The following is a 19,869-nucleotide window of genomic DNA, read 5'->3' as shown; positions in this document are numbered from 1 at the left end:
TGTATTTGTAAGTTGTTTCGAATATTGTGTGAGAATTTCAATTGCTATCACGTATAACAGCATCGACAGTGGACATTCTTGCCTCACCGATCTTTGTATGTCACTTCTCTCGTGCATTTTCCATTTACCTGTGCACGTGAGGTTATTCCAGTGTATATGATTTTAGTCCATTTACGGAAATTTGTTCCAAAACCGAAGTTTTTCAGCACTTTTTGCATATAGTTATGTTTCAAACGATCAAAAGCTTTTTCTTAATCGAAAAGTACCATGGCAACCTTCGATCCTGTTTCATTTATATAATCAATTATTGTTTTAATATTTAGGATGTTATTTTGTACGTCCCTTCCTTCCCCCCCCCCCGCAGGTTTGATTTACGTTTACTAATTTTCCTATCCCTGTTTTTACTCTATTAGTTAGTATTCTACTACAATTTTATAGTCAGTGTTCAGCAGTGAAATGAGTCTCCAGTTTTTAATATCCTCCCTATCTCTCTTCCCTTTGTAAACAATACTTATGACCCCCTCCCGAAATGTACGAACCTCAGAACCTCAACGTGTTGGGCTTGGTTTAATTTGGGTATATAAGGTTTTACTACTGCTTACTATAACAGTGTGACATTGTGGGTAATTGGAGCAAATGTCCCGGAAGACGAGGTACCAAGTTGGGCATGCGCACTGAGTGGACAGAAGCATCACAATTCAAAAGGAGTATTCTAGATTTCGAAAAGGCTTCTGCCGCAATACAATTACTGTGTTTTGTTGAACCTACAGTTAAATATTTACATATGGAATCCAGCACAAATTGAATTACTTTGTTTCTCGCAGTTTGTTCTTTTTATTATTCAGCCTTAGACAGAAAACGAAAATGGGTTTATAATAAATGTTATTAGATCTGTATGGGAAAATGTAACTAGTTTTTTTACTGAGCAATGATGTACTCTTAACGTCGTGCAGTATTGCTCACAAAAACTAGTTCATATTTTCCCATATAAAAACAGTAGCATATAATTAGGGAACCTTATTAAATTTTATTCCAATTGGATACAAGTTTTAAAAATTGCAAACTTTTGTATTTGGACGTTTTTTTCTTCTCAATAAACAGATCACCAGGCACAGTTTTAATATAATTCCTTAAGGTGATTCAGTTTTAATTTCCATTATGATTCATACATCATATCTCCTACATTTTAAAGTATTTTCTTTATACGCGTTTTCAGTTTTACTCATAAAGTCACACGCTTCAAAGATTCCTTTATTGACAAACGCCATTGTTGATTGCGTAGTCCCCCGGAAGTGATAGTCAGCACTGAAGAGTTTTTTCTCTTAAGGGTGATAAATCAGTTATTGGAAAATACCTTGGTACGCACAATGTACCTGTGCAAACATAAATGGAGTGAACCTAGGTGGGGTGGTGAAGAGCGAAGAGAGAGTCTTCTTTATTGTATGAGAATGATTTAATTTTGAGAATGTGGAGGTACGGTGTTTTACGCCAGTAGTATCTGTTTCTTACAATAAGTATACAATTTTCATCAGAAAAAACGGTGTCTGCCCATATTCACTCTGAAGTTACCAAATTATAGACACGTGCAATAAATAACTCATCGTAATATGAAATGGATAATGTTACTTAAAGAAAATCTGTCAAAATAAGAAAAATAATGGTAGGAATGGTTTTAACAATTTTTAAGTCTGCAGTATGGCAGTTTATAGTTATGTCTAGCACTGGGGCATCATGCCCCAGACAGGCAGCATCATGTCCCACCCAGTCACATTATCCTGACACCATACTGACGAATCTTAACACTAACCTGGGGGCCCTCGGGTGGTTGGGTGATCTAAAGCGCTCTCCGGATCTACGGATCAATGCCATCTCACATCTGTCTGCGTGGGTTCGGGTCTCGGATTCAGCCTGTGTGGGTATGTGAGAAAGCTTGCCAGTAGCTTCTCGTGGGTCCGTGGTTCTTTTTGGGCTTTTCCCGCGTTCTTCCTCCACCATTAATACTGGCCGCCATGTATAGCCTATCGTGTGCAGAAAAATGGCGTTAAACCCTAAAACAACAACAACAACAAAAATAACACTAACCTATTAATGCTAAGCGCCAAGCAAGGCAGATGTTAGTACCATTTTTTATATAAGTCTCTGGCATGATTTGGCCGGGGTTCGAACCCGCGACTTCTCGCATCCCAGGCGGAGCTCGAACCACTTAGGTCACCGGAGCTGTAATCCATTAATGAATGTCATTTATTACACAGGATGAAGATATCGCTCTCTCCAAACATGTTGACTATTTGATGGCAAATATTACCAGAGCAGACAGTATACGTCGCAAAGCCCATTTTGGTTTTAAAATATGCATTGTCGAAGACATTTATATTATTAGAGGATGCCTTTGGTCAAGCTTTGATTATGAACAGTATAGTTTAGCGAGTCCATGCAATTAGAAACATACAGATGTTTATACACATGTATCTTCTCTCTCCAGTTTTAAATCTAGTTATGTCTGATGGTTAAAATGAGATTATTTTTCTATAATTTTTCAAACTGATTTCATTTTCAGTTATTAAAATGAGTTAAAAAAATCATAAATATTCATTTTATTTGTAAACTTTTAATATATTACAATGAGGTCAAATTTATATTTCAATGAAAGACTAACACTAGTGACATCATTATCACCACATCCACCACCACAGGAACAGCAATAATGGAGACAGAATATCAATATAGCTTTATGATAACATGTCCAATAGCAATGCGCACAAACATTGCACTAGCAATAATAATAATAATAATAATAATAACAATAAAATGAAAACTGCTACTACTGCATTAACTTTAATCATTATTATCATAATCAATAACACTGCAATAACAACAAGAATCACATACCGGTAAATTACCAAAGAAAATCAGTGCGTGTATATTTTATACATGCGATTATAAATAAAAAACAAAAAATATGTATAATACTGAAAGATAAAATATTTAAATGAACAATGAGACATGAAAAGTTACCTATTTTGTTAATGGCAAAGTTAAATTTGGCAGCTGATATGTACTTAACTAAATGACTTAACAGCTATTTATTAATTCATTCATCTATTCATGCGCATATTCCTTAGAAAAAGTAACTGTTTCTAAGGTCGCATGATATATCAACAAATGTCCGCCATTTCCAGTGTACAACAATCTGATGAAACTTTCTTACCATTGTTTACTTACATGCACTAGCTTGTTATCACCAGGGTACTTATTACTTTGTTATCACAAGGGTACTTATTTACCTTGTTATCACCAGGGTACTTATTACCTTCTTATCACAAGGGTACTTATTTACCTTGTTATCACCAGGGTACTTATTTACCTTGTTATCACCAGGGTACTTATTTATCTTGTTATCACCAGGGTACTTATTACCTTGTTATCACCAGGGTACTTATTACTTTGTTATCACCAGGGTACTTATTACTTTGTTATCACCAGGGTACTTATTACTTTGTTATCACCAGGGTACTTATTACCTTGTTATCACCAGGGTACTTATTACCTTCTTATCACCAGGGTATTTATTACTTTGTTATCACAAGGGTACTTATTACTTTGTTATCACCAGGGTACTTATTACTTTGTTATCACAAGGGTACTTATTTACCTTGTTATCACCAGGGTACTTATTACTTTGTTATCACCAGGGTACTTATTACCTTGTTATCACCAGGGTACTTATTACCTTGTTATCACAAGGGTACTTATTACTTTGTTATCATCAGGGTACTTATTACCTTGTTATCACCAGGGTACTTATTACTTTGTTATCACAAGGGTACTTATTACTTTGTTATCACAAGGGTACTTATTACTTTGTTATCACCAGGGTACTTATTACCTTGTTATCACCAGGGTACTTATTACCTTCTTATCACCAGGGTATTTATTACTTTGTTATCACAAGGGTACTTATTACTTTGTTATCACCAGGGTACTTATTACTTTGTTATCACAAGGGTACTTATTTACCTTGTTATCACCAGGGTACTTATTACTTTGTTATCACCAGGGTACTTATTACCTTGTTATCACCAGGGTACTTATTACCTTGTTATCACCAGGGTACTTATTACCTTGTTATCACAAGGGTACTTATTACTTTGTTATCATCAGGGTACTTATTACCTTGTTATCACCAGGGTACTTATTACTTTGTTATCACAAGGGTACTTATTACTTTGTTATCACAAGGGTACTTATTACTTTGTTATCACAAGGGTACTTATTACTTTGTTATCACCAGGGTACTTATCACCTTGTTATCACCAGGGTACTTAATTACCTTGTTATCACCAGGGTACTTATTACCTTCTTATCACAAGGGTACTTACTACCTTGTTATCACCAGGGTACTTATTTACCTTGTTATAATCAGGGTACTTATTTACCTTGTTATCACAAGGGTACTTATTACTTTGTTATCAAAAGGGTACTTATTACTTTGTTATCAAAAGGGTACTTATTACTTTGTTATCACAAGGGTACTTATTACTTTGTTATCAAAAGGGTACTTATTACTTTGTTATCACAAGGGTACTTATTACCTTGTTATCACAAGGGTACTTATTACCTTTTCATCAAAAGGGTACCTATTACTTTGTTATCAAAAGGGTACTTATTACTTTGTTATCAAAAGGGTACTTATTACCTTTTATTAAAAGGATACTTAATGCCTGGTTATCCAAGGGGTATTTATTGCCTTGTTATCAAAAGGGTACTTATTACCTTTTCATCAAAAGGGTACTTATTACTTTGTTATCAAAAGGGTACTTATTACCTTTTTATTAAAAGGGTACTTAATGCCTGGTTATCCAAAGGGTATTTATTGCCTTGTTATCAAAAGGGTACTTATTACATTATTCACTTCATTTGTACATTGGAACTCAGTTCTAGTTGAAACCAATTTTCACTGTAAAATACATTTTTTCAAGAATACTTGCCCAGTCATAATACATTAGGTGAACTACTACTACCTCACAAATCCAGTCCTCTCAGATACTACTTTTAGCTAAAGGGAGCCAAAAGTTGTCTGCTGACCAATGTGGTGGTCAGGCAGAGTGATATTCCCTTAGGTATAAAACTTGACGGCAGAACCTTGAAATACCTCATTTACTGCTGGAGCGGAAGCCATGAACTCTATGGATGTAACAACGAGGATCATGGGAGGGTGTATTTGTATAATGATTTGGTAAGTATTCTTGAAGAAACATGTTTTTCTAGGAAAACTTGGTTTCTTCTTCAAATATGTTACCCAATCATACTACCTTAGGAGAATAGGTAAGACGTGGAGGGAGGTACATCCACTTACCCCGCATATATCCGGTTTTCTAAGGTATATGAAACAGTTTCTAGGCAATCCCACTCGATGGAACTCCCTCTGTCGGGGGTGGCGGCTTCAAAAGGGAAAATATACCCCCTCCTCGCACATTCAGCAGAAGTTGTGAAGCCACGTGTTAACAAGCTGTCGATCAGTCAGGAAAGGTGACCTGTTGAGCTGCAGAGATAGGTCCTACCAGATCGAATTGGGCATCTGGGATGACGGAGATAAAAGTTTGAGAATGTAGACTGACATCCATCTCATAGACTAAATTATGTGAGTTAGCGAACAGTTCCGGTCTGATGCTAGATTCGTGCAACTGCTTGACCTTCCTGAGCCGAAGTGCGTAACATGTTTATTTGAGTTGGGGTTATTTTCCTATATTCTTAACGAATAAACCCCTTTCTCCACGACGAGATAATCCATTTTGATAGATCCCCCTGTCCTTTTATTAGACGTAGAAAGAAGCGTGAGGTCCCACGGTTCAACGGCTTTGTTCTACTAAGGTTCCACATGAAAGTCCGGACTGGGTGTTGTAGGTGGCCTTCATTTGATGTGTCCAGACGAGACAGAGGTTTCGTGACAAACGTTTGGTTACGGTTCTTCAAGGGAAACGGTTCTTGGCGATGAAAGGGAATAACGTAATGAGTAAGACTAATCCGTCTTATCCAAACTTTCATGCAATTCGGGTCTGCTGATAGGTCATGCATTTCGCGAATTCTGCCTACCTCGATAACGCCAAGAGGAAGCAGATCTTGAAGGTAAATGAACGCCAATGATGCCCTTGAAATTTGTTCAAAAAGTGTTTTGTACAGTCAGTTACCAAAGAGAGGTTCCGCTTTGACCATAGGTTTGACGTTTATGGCCGTGTATGCAGAGAGGTGGAAAGAAGGTCGGATAAGTTAAGGGTTTGTCTGATATCCTCTCTCACATCATGGCGGGGGCTCCGAGTGGCCGAGTGGTCTAAAGCGCTCTCCGTTACGGATCACTGCCATCTCACCTCTGTCTGCGTGGGTTCGAGTCCAGGATTCGGCCAATGTGGTATGTGAGAAAGCTTGCCAGTAGCTTCTCGTGGGTCGGTGGTTCTTCTCGGGGTTTTCCCGGGTTCTTCCTCCACCATTAATACTTGCCGCCATGCATAGCCTATCGTGTGCTGAAAAATGGCGTTAAATCCCACAACAACAACAACAACAACAACATCACGACGAGAGGTATCAGCGATTGTGGAGCGGTAACCTTTGATCGTACTCGACACTATCTTCCTCTCTTCGAAGAGCCAGAGGAGGAAATATCTGCGGTATAGATGTTTCTAGAGACAAGATATGTTCGTTTGCGCACCACTGGGTGTAAATGTGCCATTTGCCTTCATATTCTTTCACAGTGGAGTACCTGAGCTATGTTCTCCATGACCGGTTGCGAGAACCTGTTTGATATGATACAGACAGCAAGTTCGGGAGCCCCGGGCAAGGATGAAGCAGCTGGTGGTCTACAGTGCTGGCCAAGTCTACGTCACGGATGCCGTTCAAAATGAGATGTGGTGTTTACAGTGGTAACCAAAGGGAGTGGATGAATGGATTGAGGGCTCTTAGGCCTATTAGCAGACGTAGAGCGTCGCTTGCCGTTGGGACAAAGAAAATGTGTGTAACGAACAACATATCCCTCTTAGTATTATATAAGTTTGGTATGCGAAAAACACTGACTTTCGATGGAGGGTGATTCGATAGGACTGCTTTCAGAGGTTCGTGTTCTATAAGTGGCCCTTGGGTCCTTGGGTCCTTTTTGTTGATTTCCATGTCTCGACTCTGTGGTTGTGAGATGGAAAGCATTATGTCTCTCTGTTGGCTTGTTTGCGGACTTCATTCATCGAGACGTTAACCAGAAGGTTAGTGGATAAATTTGTGCTCTTAGTTTGGCCGTTTAGTTGTCCTACAGGAAACTGCAGAATGATGGCACTGAGTTGCGTTCCTCCAACTGTCCTGCCAGCTGCGGTTATGCCATTGGCCAAAGTGGGTTGAGCGGCTCTGCTTAGGAGTGAGACCATTCTTGAGACTGACACCATTGTATGCCACGATGTGTTTAGAATGGGAGAAATTAAGCTATGTTCCGTCGGTTGGAAGATAGCCAGAGAGAATGAAAGTCTAACAATGAAGTCAAATTACGCGACATCGGAGAGTATATAATAGATGACGGTATTGGAGAACAAGCAACATCATCTTAGTTGTATGCTGTGAGGCTAAGGTACCCTGTAACGCTTGAGAATTAGCTGGCGAAGAGTGACGAGATCTGTCGCTCACTAAACTCGTAGAGTGCCCTGAATTAGAAACCGTGGCTTCACGACAGTCTTTTGAGCGAGAGGGAATATGGATGTTTGTTGGCTCCGTCCCTCGCTGTTCTGGAAGAGGAATCAAGTCGGACTCCGAGGAGGCAAGGTAGAGGGAGTTCCAAACATTATGTGTCCCGTAGTGGTGAATTGAGTGGCGGAGCTGTGTCGAGCGCGTCAATGTCCTGTGCTTCGTGGTTAAAAGGTAAGTTGAACTATCTCCCTTGTCACTAAGAGATTCACACTGATGAAAAGGTCAGCATGCATACTGGTGACGTCTTCATTTTAAGGTTTGTGTTGTTTACACCTTGCCCAGAGTTCTGATCTGTTAGACAAAATAAAACAAAACGTATCGAACTTTAGCCCTGCACATGTCTATGGAACACAATGTCTGTGCAGATATAAACATGAAAATGTTGACCCAGAAATTGATAAAAGCCTAATAAAGTGATGAAACATACAGGTGTAATATAATGGAAATACTACCTGTACGTGGTTTTAAAAAGAAATAGAAGTTATTATCTTGTGGGCCTGCACATGATGCTTCAATACCATGTGGGCGCTGATCTTTACCAAATGAAGGTTACGTCGAAAAAAGTGATAGCAGACGATCTCAATACAATGCTACCTGTAGGGAAGATCGAGGACGGTCTGTAGATGTAGAATCACTGAAACATGGCGTTCCTAGGCTTAGGATGCCGTGGTAAATGAAAACTCACTTGTATGTGTGTGTGTGTGTGTGTGTGTGTGTGTGTGTGTGTATGATTTCGATTTTTAATGTAGCACTGACAATTTTTCAGTCATATCGCTATGATAGTTTATAGTGATGTATATCGCCAGGGGGAATCATTCCGCAGGCATGTAACACGATGTCTCACCCGATCACCTGACACCAGGACAACCAGTCATAACATTAACCTCCTAATGCTGAGCGCAAAGTAAGGCACCTGTTAGTACCCACCCTGTCACATTCTCCTGACACCAGGTCGACCAGTCCTAACACTAACCTCTTAATGTTGAGCGTCAAGCGAGGCAGCTGTTAGTACCATTTTTGTAAGTCTTTGGTATGACTCGGCCGGGGAAAGACCCCACGACCTCCCGCATCCGAGGCGGAGGCGGACGCTCTTAAAACTAGGCCATTGGAGCACCTGTACGTACCAAACAAGACGGAATTTCATATATATATATATATATATATATATATATATATATATATATATATATATATATATATATATATATATATATATATATATATATAAGGAGTATCCTAAGAGCATAAAGACATGCACACCCAAGTAGTGTAGCCCGAACCTAACTTGTGAAGTCGCATACACTACCCCTGCAAGCAAACTAATTGCTCGTTAAATATGATGGAATATTTATGATGATAAACATGACTCAAATATCTCCTATAGAAACATGCATGCGCAGGATGCGACTTAATAAAACATGTACAGAGCGCTGACCTGTACATGTCTGACCAGAGCGGAAAAAATACAGAAATGGACACGAGTGTCTACATTACACACACAAAAACAAATCTTCACAGAAAAGGGAAATGAGGCACCTTTATAGAGACGTACACAGTAGATGCGACAATATATATTATGAGGCAATACTTGTAGGGAGAAAGGGTCAAAGACCGCTCGTAGAAGTAAAAACAGTGATGTGGCGCCCGGAGGCTACGAATGCCTTGGAATAGAAACTCACCGATATGTACCCTTTCGTAATGGAATTACACAGATACAGGAGTTATAGAAGCGATTGAGACTTGCACGTATCAAATAGTTATAGCCTGAACTGAATATGAAGTCGTTCAGGGTTCTCGTGCAAGTACCTAATAGTATGACGACGACTAAGTCTTAGCAACTTGTAAAGGCATAACTTTGGCATGATAGAAAGAGAAAATGTTGAGAATATAGATGGAGTATACATTTCTTAGAAGCCAAAATCTTCTCCAACTTGTAGTGGAATATCTTCCACTTGGATTTTGGCTTTTGCGAGGTCTCTCGTACCGAGTGTGTTTCTTAGCAAGAGCCGCAAGTAGTAACTGAAGTGTTTTTAGGCTTAGCCGCCCAGTCTGATAACTAAGGGTAGATTACTCTGCCTGAACGCCACATAGGTCGCAGGCAACTTTTAGCTCCCTTTAGCTAAAGGTAGTATCTGTGAGGGCTGGCTTTGCGAGGTATTAATAATTCTCCTGAAGTATTAAGATTAGGTAACGTATTTGAAGAAGAAACCAAGTGCGCAAGAAATGTACACTGTGCGAAGTTTTGCTTAGGCGTAACTATACATGTAATATATACAGTGGGTAGATGCATCTCAAGTGAGCCTATGGAGTTGATCGTCATTTCCATGCAAGTAAAGCACAGCCTGTGCGAGAACATAGCATAACAGATGTTAAAGAATTAAGCTCAACTGCACTATAAAGCAGCACCAGCTGGGTGTCATTTACACCCGATAAGCGCAGTACATCCTGTGTCAGAATGCAATCCAACATATATTACTGACCTACACTCAGACAACAGCATAGGTAGAGTGTCATTTACACCTGATTAGTGCAGTAGAACCGATGTAAGAATATAACACAGCAAGTAATTGATGTACTTTCAGCTGCAGTCAACACAGCACATCATTTGCACCTTGCAAGTACAGCATAGCACATGCAAGAATATAAAACAGCATGTGTAATTGACCTACTCTGAACTGTGCTCTACATATTTACATTTGAATGAACATTAAACTCTGTAAGAAAATAACAGCAATTATTACTGACTTTACACTCAGCCGTGTATTCGACAACAGTACAAGTTGCGTGTCATGTACACCTGTCAAGTACAGTACGGTATGTGCAAGAATATGAAAGAATGTTCTTGACATATACCCAAATGTATTTTACAAAAGTACAAGACGTATAATTTACACTAGATAAGTACACTACAGCCCTTGCAAGAATATAATACATCACATGTTAATGGCCTATACTCGACTGCAAACTGCAATGGAACAGCCTGGTGTCATTTATACATGGTAAGGCCAGTACATTTATACATGGTAAGGCCAGTAGATTTATACATGGTAAGGCCAGTAGATTTATACATGGTAAGGCCAGTACATTATACATGGTAAGGCCAGTAGATTTATACATGGTAAGGCCAGTACATTTATACATGGTAAGGCCAGTAGATTTATACATGGTAAGGCCAGTAGATTTATACATGGTAAGGCCAGTACATTTATACATGGTAAGGCCAGTACATTTATACATGGTAAGGCCAGTACATTTATACATGGTAAGGCCAATAGATTTATACATGGTAAGACCAGTACATTTATACACGGTAAGACCAGTACATTTATACACGGTAAGACCAGTACATTTATACATGGTAAGGCCAGTACATTTATACATGGTAAGGCCAGTACATTTATACATGGTAAGGCCAGTACATTTATACACGGTAAGACCAGTACATTTATACACGGTAAGACCAGTACATTTATGCATGGTAAGGCCAGTACATTGATACATGGTAAGGCCAGTACATTTATACACGGTAAGACCAGTACATTTATACATGGTAAGGCCAGTACAGCCCAGGTAAGACCAGTACAGCCCATTGAAGAAGAAAACAAAGCACATACAGTAATACCTCGAATGTTCGCGAGGTTAGGTTCCAGAACCAGTCGCGGATCCGGAGGAATCGCGAATGTTTGGTACGAGTCGCTAAAAATGCTAATAAATGCTTATTTCTAGGGTTTAAACCCTAAATATGACCCAAATCATGCTCCCAGAGCACTTTCATTTCATTTAAAAGTTAGCTTAATACATTACCCTTAAAAAGAGAAATAAATGGTTGACGTAAAAGTAGAGTACAGTATCGCCTAATCGGTATTTACCACACTAGCGCGTTTACAGTACGGTACATGTATACTAATATTACCCCTATACTAATTCATTGGCTGCCGTTTTCTTTTGCACTCACAGTAAGGTAAAACCAAGTAACGAATGGGACTGTAAACTTAATGACTGACGTTTTCTTTGTCATTGTCAGGAATGTAAACTAGGTAAACTTCATATGTCACAGAAGTCATATAACGAAGGTACAATTCAATAAAATAAAGAAAACATGTACGTAGAAGGTACCAATGAAAATTTCGCGAATCCGTCAATTCGCGAATCCAGAAACGCGAATGCACGATGTATTACTGTATTACTGACCAAAAATCAACTGTAGTCTACAACTGAACAAGCTGAGTCATTTACATTTGATCAATACAGTGCAGCTGGTGTAATAATATAACATGGTATATAGTATTGCCCTACACTCGATTGCACCCTACAGCAGTACACGTGTAACGTGGTCGAACCACTTAAAGCAGAGGTGGGCAAACTTTCCAGTGCAAGTGCCGCATACACAAATTTACATCTTGTCGCGGGCCGCATAGTTCATTAAGTAAAATAATTAATATTTGAAATAGCAAAAAAAAATTTTTTCTAAATAACATCATAATTAATTTTCAGTTGTTAAAATGTTGTTAATATTTGAAAACTTAAACTTCAAAAGAAGCACGTTTATTTGATAAACAGAGTAACATAAACAGAGTCAGTGCGAATGATGACTTGTTCCTTGGCCGCATGAAAGCCCTTGGCGGGCCGCATGCGGCCTGCGGGCCGTAGTTTGCCCACCCCTGACTTAAAGTGTATTCTAACCTACATTGAAATCAATTAAATCAGGTTTCAACAGTTATTTTGTTGTTGTTCACATATCTTTGTGATTGGTTTTAACTACTTCATAGCGGTATATGTGAATGACTCTTTCCAGCAAACACGTTTGTTGCCATCCTAACATAAAATGCTGATAAAGAATGATGATAATCTGTGTGCACTGGCATGGTCCAATTGTCTGGCGTGGTCCACTTGTCTGGCATGGTCAAATTGTCTGTATGGCATGGTCAAATAGTCGGGAATGGTCAAATTGTCGGGAATGGTCTAATCGTCTTCTAAACTGTTTGATATGAGTAAGGCGAATATTGTATATTTAGATCATTTATATATACTTTATTTGCTTGATGTAATGGGCGCATCAGCTACTTTATTTTCTGTACTAGGTAAATAATATTTCTTAACTGCTACCACCATTACCACAAGACAAATCACTGAGAAAACACATGCTGCTCCTATTCCCCATTTCTGTTCAGGTGAAAGTTCATCTTCATCCGGAGATGCATCTAAAATTTAAAAAAAATATAAAAGATAACGGTGTTAAAAATGTACTAGCATGTGTTTAAAATTATACTAGTGTATATTTATGGAATGTGCTTTTCCTGGTTCCTGATGTTGGGGATTGTATATTTTAGTCTCGGTTTAAGTGGTACAGGTTGTAACAATATTTTATGACACATCAAGAAAAGTATTTGTGCTGTACTGATTGGTCCTCGGGGAGAGGAAGTAACGGTTCTTGAAGAAACATATGATGCAACAATAGGCATTCACAAACTCAAGTTTATGTTTAAAAAAGTGGAATCGAGCAAGGGGATAAACAGGGTACAAACTGCAAAGAATTATTTTGATTGAACTGAATTTGTTAATATGAGCTTTGGCATAAAAACAGAAATCAAAAGCAGCAATCTTTTTCTTGATGCAAAGTTTTTATTTTTCTGCGTAAATATAAACATTTCATTTTAATCAAGTTTATTACCTTCTGTCAATATGTTAAATTTACAGACAAAATGTATCTATGGATAGGCATAAGTGACATATTTACAGAAAATATGATGTATACCCTTTCGCGAGTAATTCAGCTCCTACTCTAAACACTGAAAATAAATATATCTAAGGAGTGGAGAAAACAAAATTCAGTCTTTTCCTTATGCTCCTGCAATAGTTGTGGAAGGTACATCTAGTGTTGTCCTTCCGTCGTGTCAGACCCCTTTCCATTCGTGGCGAATATCCGTTCTGATTTAGAGTGATTCCATAGGTTGAGACCAGATTTAATAGGAATCATTACAATAAGCAACAACGTAGGTAATTTTTTTCATACATACATACATACATACATAGTCTGTACTTTACTAAATATCAATGTGATACTTACTAGTCTGTACTTTATTATATATCAACGTGTTGAAACTAGTACTTAATTGGAAGCTTTAGATTAGGCAACAACCTAGGTCAAGTATATAGTAGTTGTATTAATTGCATAAAAATGTTGATATACGTATGAAATACAAACATTTTGCATCAAGTGTACAATTGCATTTGTGGCCGCCAATGGTGTTGAAACAATCTATATCTCTACAACACTGATGCTGATGTAGCTTGCATTCATCGTTATCTGAAATGAAAACAATAGACAATTACAGACACGTGGCCTTTGGTGATGGATTTTTAAAACTATGATAGACCTAAAAGAATCATGGCATTTATTGGCACATGTTTATTATTGAGCCGCCACCAGCGTATTCCAAGGGGCGTATGACTGGACCGCCACTAACGTGCTTTACTGGTTGTATCATAGAACCACCAGTAACGTACCTCGAAGGTTATATCAAATTCACCACTACAAGCATACCTCACGGCTTGTAGCATTAGACCACCACTAACGTGCCTCAAGGGTTGTATCATTGGACAACCATTAACATATTTCTTGGAGTGTGACTGATTCTTGGAAAAACCCAGTAGTACTTTTGTTTCTATTTTCAAGATCTGTTTATTAACAATGTAAAACTTGTGATGTAGCTGAATTAATCTTCATTCTACTCAGTTAAAAATGAAAATACGGCATGACAGAAATACAGAGGAAATGAGGTTTTAGCCTGGTGACAGAGTTGGCTCCCTTGCCAATACCTCAAAATCCTCTTTGTGCTAAATGGTATGGTCCTTATACAATTGAAAATAATGTAGATGACTTAAAGTTTATCATTTACACTCCTGACAGGAAGAAACAGAAACAACTTTGTCATGAAAATGCGTAACAGGAGTATTTGGAAATTAAAGTCTAGCTAATTATTCAATCAAATTAGTTGCATGTATCCTACAAAGTGTGGATATAAATGATGGATTACAATCTAACAGTAGTGACACTGGTTTAACCAATCTTCTGAATTCAGAAATATTAAATAATCTGGACCAGATACTTTCACATCTACAACAAGGAAAGGTGAACTAAAACATTACGCGAATTGGGCTCTTCTAATTTGATGTTCCAACACGAATAAATAAAATTTATCATGATTCTGAGATTGTAAAACTACATCTGGGAAACGGCAACATTAAAAAAATGAATCCTTTCAAGCAGGAATATTTTTAAAAAAAACATCCAGTCAGTAAACGTATTTTATCATGTATTCTTGTGCCTAAATCAGATAATACATTCCGCATGTATACTGACTAAAACAAATTCAACAGAATCACCAAACTGCTTCGGCAGTACTATGAAGTTAATACAAGTTTGGAGTAGGCACTGACTTCTAAGCTTTGCTTTTATGTCTGTGGATGTGTGTGTGTGTGAGGGGGAGGGTTTTGTTGTTTTTTTTTATAAAAAAAATCTATTTTGACGAATTATGGTCAATGTTTCCCTCATATAAATGTGGCGATCACTGATAAAGGATTTTAGCATACATATTTTGAGGAAAGCTGATCTAGAAGTTAAGCTCGTAAAACGTTGTGAGGGTTACTGAGCCACCAATTCATCTCATATATTTTGATGACCACTGAGCCAAAAGCAAATATAGATTTAGCGAGACATCTTTTTCTTATTAAAATAAATGTGACGACCACTGAACCAGAAAGTATGCTAATCAAGCGTTTAAAGGACCAATGAGTCAGGAATTCAGCTAATACAAATTGTGAGAACCATTGGCCTTTGAGGCGAAGGTTTTTCACGAACAGTGTTTAAAAATGTGCTTGATAAGTTTTATTTATTTTTAAGTATTAATAAAAATAGGAGAAATAGGTAAAATATTGATGTTACGTTTACTATATCATTAATATGTTACTCGATATTAGCATTATAGCCTGAAGAGACCTGTTAAGCTATGCTGAATACATTTTGGAAAGCATATCACAGTTACCCAATCTTCGTGCGTGACATGCACGTTTACACACACTGATACACCAACAATAGGTTAAAATATATTGGACTAAGAACCCAGACAATTTTTAGATATTAAATCCTAGACCATGCTTTCTTGCGTACGACACCATCGTTACAAGATGCGTACGAGTGAATGTGACGAATCAATAGATTTACTATTATACGTGTATACATTTGAAAATGGAGGTGTGGACTCACTCACGCACAGACAGAAGGATGAACGAATAAAAGGAGTCATACGTTTAGCCTAGACAATTCTAATCAGGTATTCCGGTTAATATTTGGTCGCCGCTAAATGTCATGTCAGTTAAGTGAGTTTTGGTATTACTTTAGTCTAGGCCATATCTGTAATGTAATACTCCGGACTTTTCTAAGCTCAGATGAATTGCGCGTCAGTTTCAGAACTTTAGTATCGCTTTTAATCTCGGCCATTTTAAGAATACACTATTTGATTTGGTTTTAGTCTCCGCTAATTCCGTTTCAGTTCTAAAAGTTAGTACTACTGTTAGTCTCTGCCTAACAGCAGCGATGTTGAATACGGGCGCCACCATGTTAAAACACTAATTTTCCTATGTACCTTCATTACAGCCACCATTTGGATTTTCATCTAGTCCCGTGAATTGTCCATGTCAAGTTTATGGGTACTCAACATTATGTATATCATCAGAGATGTAAGAGTGAGTGTTGGATTCAATATTAATTACCCATAGAAACTTATAATGACCCATAATGTTAAACTTGACTACATTTTTAACATTAAATTCTCTTTGTGTCTTGAGTGACAACAGTGTTAAATAACCATTTGTTTCCAAAGTGACCCAGAACTGTAATCCTATGGACGTTCATAACATCAAATTAAACCTGTGCTGTAACTTGCCAAAATGAAAATGGCGACGTGTTCCTATGGACGTTCATAACATCAAATTAAACCTGTGCTGTAACTTGCCAAAATGAAAATGGCGACGTGTTGTTAAATTTCTTTGTACACACACCAGCACCAATATTATTCCATAAGACGTTTTGAATATCAAATTCCCGTTTGTTCCCATACCGGCCCAATCCAAGATGGCGGCGTACAAATTTCCCTTCTCTACAAAGTGCCATTATTTTAAATCCATAGCAGCCCCAATAATTACTGTCATTGCTAACTGAATCTGACACCCTGACAACCTCACTGACATGACGTTTTGTGGACTCTTAATGTCACATATAATAACAACTATAACGCAAAAATTGAGAATATTTCTGGATCAAGTTCATTGTAAATTTAGTGACAAGGGGACATTAACCACAGCAAGCAGTTCAACATTGCACGTTTTCTTTGCTATCATCAAACCAAGTTCAGAAATGGCGACATGACAATGCATTATAATGTACGTACCTATTTATCAACTATAGTCAGCGCCTCAGCATAAGAGTCCTAACAAGGAATTAGTTGGACATGATTCTTAAGTTATGTCAATTAAGCTTGAAAGAAGACCACATTGAACCATTCACGCAGCACACAAATAACCATTGACTGCTCGCGGAACATCTCTCTCTCTCTCTCTCTCTCTCTCTCATATCCTTACCCTGACAGTCCCCTGCAGTTTCATTGTAAGTATATCCGCTAGGACAGGCACAGTTGTATCTGTTCACTTGGTCTTCACAAGTTGAATTTCCCAGACATGGATTGCTTTCGCATTCGTTTATGTCTGCAAGGACAATACATTTACGTATGAGCACTATATTAAATCATTATTGGCACACTTGCAGTATTAGCTGCATTTATACTTTCCACTATAACTGATGTACTGTAATAATAATAATAATAATAATAATAATGGCAATAAGGAGAAGCATCATTAATACATAAAATAATAGACGTTACGAATTCAACATGCACTGAAATCACAGGATACCCACAGAGGAAGATTTTCTAAAGAAATCGGTACATTTTATCATGATCTGCTACCCCATTTTACAAATACTCACACACAAGCACACGCTAAACAAGGTACAACAATCAAATAAAAAAGGGAAAAAATAAACGATGTTTGTAAATACACAAAGATTAAGGGATAAAAGAGTAACGTACATTCCTCATACACATACATTGTATTCATTCTTATCTACATCGGGTCCAGGGTGGCTGAGTTGTCTAAGCAGCTCGCCTTAGCGTATCACTGACATCTTACCTCTGATGGCATGGCTTTTTGAATCTCCACTTGGCCAAGGTGAGTACGTGAGAAAGCTTGCCAGAAGCTTTCCATGGGTTGGGGGTTATTCTCGGGTTCTTGCTCCACCCAAATGTTGGCAGCCATGTGCTGAATAGGGCGCTAAACCAACAAAAGCATACAAACCCTTATCTACAATTAACTGCTGCAACGTTCTTCACAGCTACAGAAAATACTCTTGTTTCAGGCATTTAGAGAGAGAGAGAGAGAGAGAGAGAGAGATTACCTTGACATTTACTAACGGTGCGATTGTAGAAATAGCCGGTGGAGCACGTGCAGTTAAAGTCATTTATCAAATCTATACATGTAGCACCACCAGGGCACGGGTTACTGGCACATTCGTTTATGTCTGTAATAATTAGTAAAGAAGGTGGCACTAATAATTTCACCTCAAAGTTTAATTTACGTTCTCATTCATGTGAACCCTTATTTCTTCTTCTCTGGACACTATGTCATATCGGTCGTATACCTTTGACGTTGCTTCAAACAAGTGTTCATGTCATTGCTTAAACAATATCGCACATGATGGCGTCACTGACACGAGATTTCGTAGACTCCTAATGATTATATATATATATATATATATATATATATATATATATATATATATATATATATATATATATATAACTCCTAGCATCTTAGCACTTTTGAACATGCATGTCCGATAATCTAAGACCATTCAACCATTACAATAAATCAAAGTTTAACATTATGTTTAAACAATCTACATGACTATTATGACTATCATTTTAAATTAATTACAGAAGCCAAAGAAGTGAAAACGAACAAAGTAAAAAAAATTACTATAATTTTTTCGCTCTCTCAATAACAAGTTTAAAAACATTTGATGACTTTGTTGAGGGTAACAAACTAACGGACTCGAAGTAAACAAATATGGTCCCCAGGTGATTCTGTGTGAAAACAATTCATTTAGATTTCATCTGGGATGAACTATTATGATCACACTATTTGTTTAATTAATTGTTAGTTTCAGAATTAAAAATATTAACAACAACATCAAAAATCAATAACATCAGCAACAGTAATTAAAATAATTATAATAACAACGAAAATTGTATCTTCACCTTACGAAGTGGAGTTTCGAGAAAAAAGAAAACATATTTCGAAGAATATTGTACGATAGAACGGGAGAATAAAACTACGGCAGATAGGAATGACTGTCCTTGCACGTGAAATAGTTGGTTTTGATTCCTTCTCGGTGTGGGCGCTTGCTTTGAGTGTCCCTAGTCGACAAATACAGTATGTGTATTATTCATTTCTAAGATTCTGAACTCCAGTTCAGGGTATGGGAAAATCCAGTTAAGAGTTGTAATGATCAATTCTTGAATTGAGCTCTTCTGTCTCTCTGACATACCTTGCACGTTGTGAGATAAATCACCTTCTGTTTTAAATACTGTAACCATGGCAACTAATATTGAGCTATTTACCTCATCTGTGCAATACAATGTGTTGTGCTTTTACCATTCACTGATATATTTTTGTCACATTTTTTCTCGCAAAGTTCGGATGTGCTGTTGGGCGTTCCATGATATTTTGCGTAAATTTCGCTTTGTCTCTTGAATGGTTTTGGCCTGCAGAAGGCACTGCCAGTTCATTAGGGCTGATAATTGTGACAATATCATAAAATTAAACATGATTTTTGAATGATGCCACATAGATATAGCAATCTGGACGGAGTTGCCTAGCCCTTTGTATTGATTCATCTATGCTAGTTTTGTCAATTCTCGTTTGCCTGATATCAAGACGGTTCTTTTGATATTTCCTCGAATGTTTCGTTGTCAAAACGTCCTGCATATTCTCAGTACCTGTCTGTACTTTGATGACCAAAAGTCAGTGAGCATA

At 37.7% G+C, this 19,869-nt stretch overlaps 1 protein-coding gene across 2 annotated transcripts in view; it reads right to left on the bottom strand.

Annotated features, from left to right (window-relative positions):
* Nucleotides 1-2,579: 2,579 nt before the first annotated feature.
* The window catches only part of LOC149771764 (furin-like protease kpc-1), a 109,224-nt gene continuing 91,934 nt past the window's right edge, over nucleotides 2,580-19,869 (bottom strand). Inside the window, exons 15-19 of one of the 2 annotated variants that reach the window (XR_016418158.1) lie at nucleotides 18,230-18,352; nucleotides 17,359-17,481; nucleotides 13,925-14,026; nucleotides 3,338-12,920; nucleotides 2,580-3,284 (exon numbers count right to left, since the gene is read on the bottom strand). Coding sequence is in view for 1 of the 2 variants with exons in the window: in XM_089948154.1 (XP_089804280.1) it covers nucleotides 12,751-12,920; nucleotides 13,925-14,026; nucleotides 17,359-17,481; nucleotides 18,230-18,352 (518 nt within the window). In the remaining variant the exon portion in view is untranslated. Of the gene's footprint in view, nucleotides 12,921-13,924; nucleotides 14,027-17,358; nucleotides 17,482-18,229; nucleotides 18,353-19,869 lie in introns of both variants that reach the window. The other variant, XM_089948154.1, reaches the window with a different exon arrangement.

The sequence above is a fragment of the Sinohyriopsis cumingii genome, unplaced genomic scaffold (assembly GCF_028554795.1).
Source record: "Sinohyriopsis cumingii isolate HCF-2022 unplaced genomic scaffold, ASM2855479v2 utg001673l, whole genome shotgun sequence".
NCBI lineage: Eukaryota > Metazoa > Mollusca > Bivalvia > Unionida > Unionidae > Sinohyriopsis > Sinohyriopsis cumingii.
The sequence above is the reverse complement of the archived record's forward strand: the minus strand, read 5'-3'. Positions and strand labels throughout refer to the sequence as shown.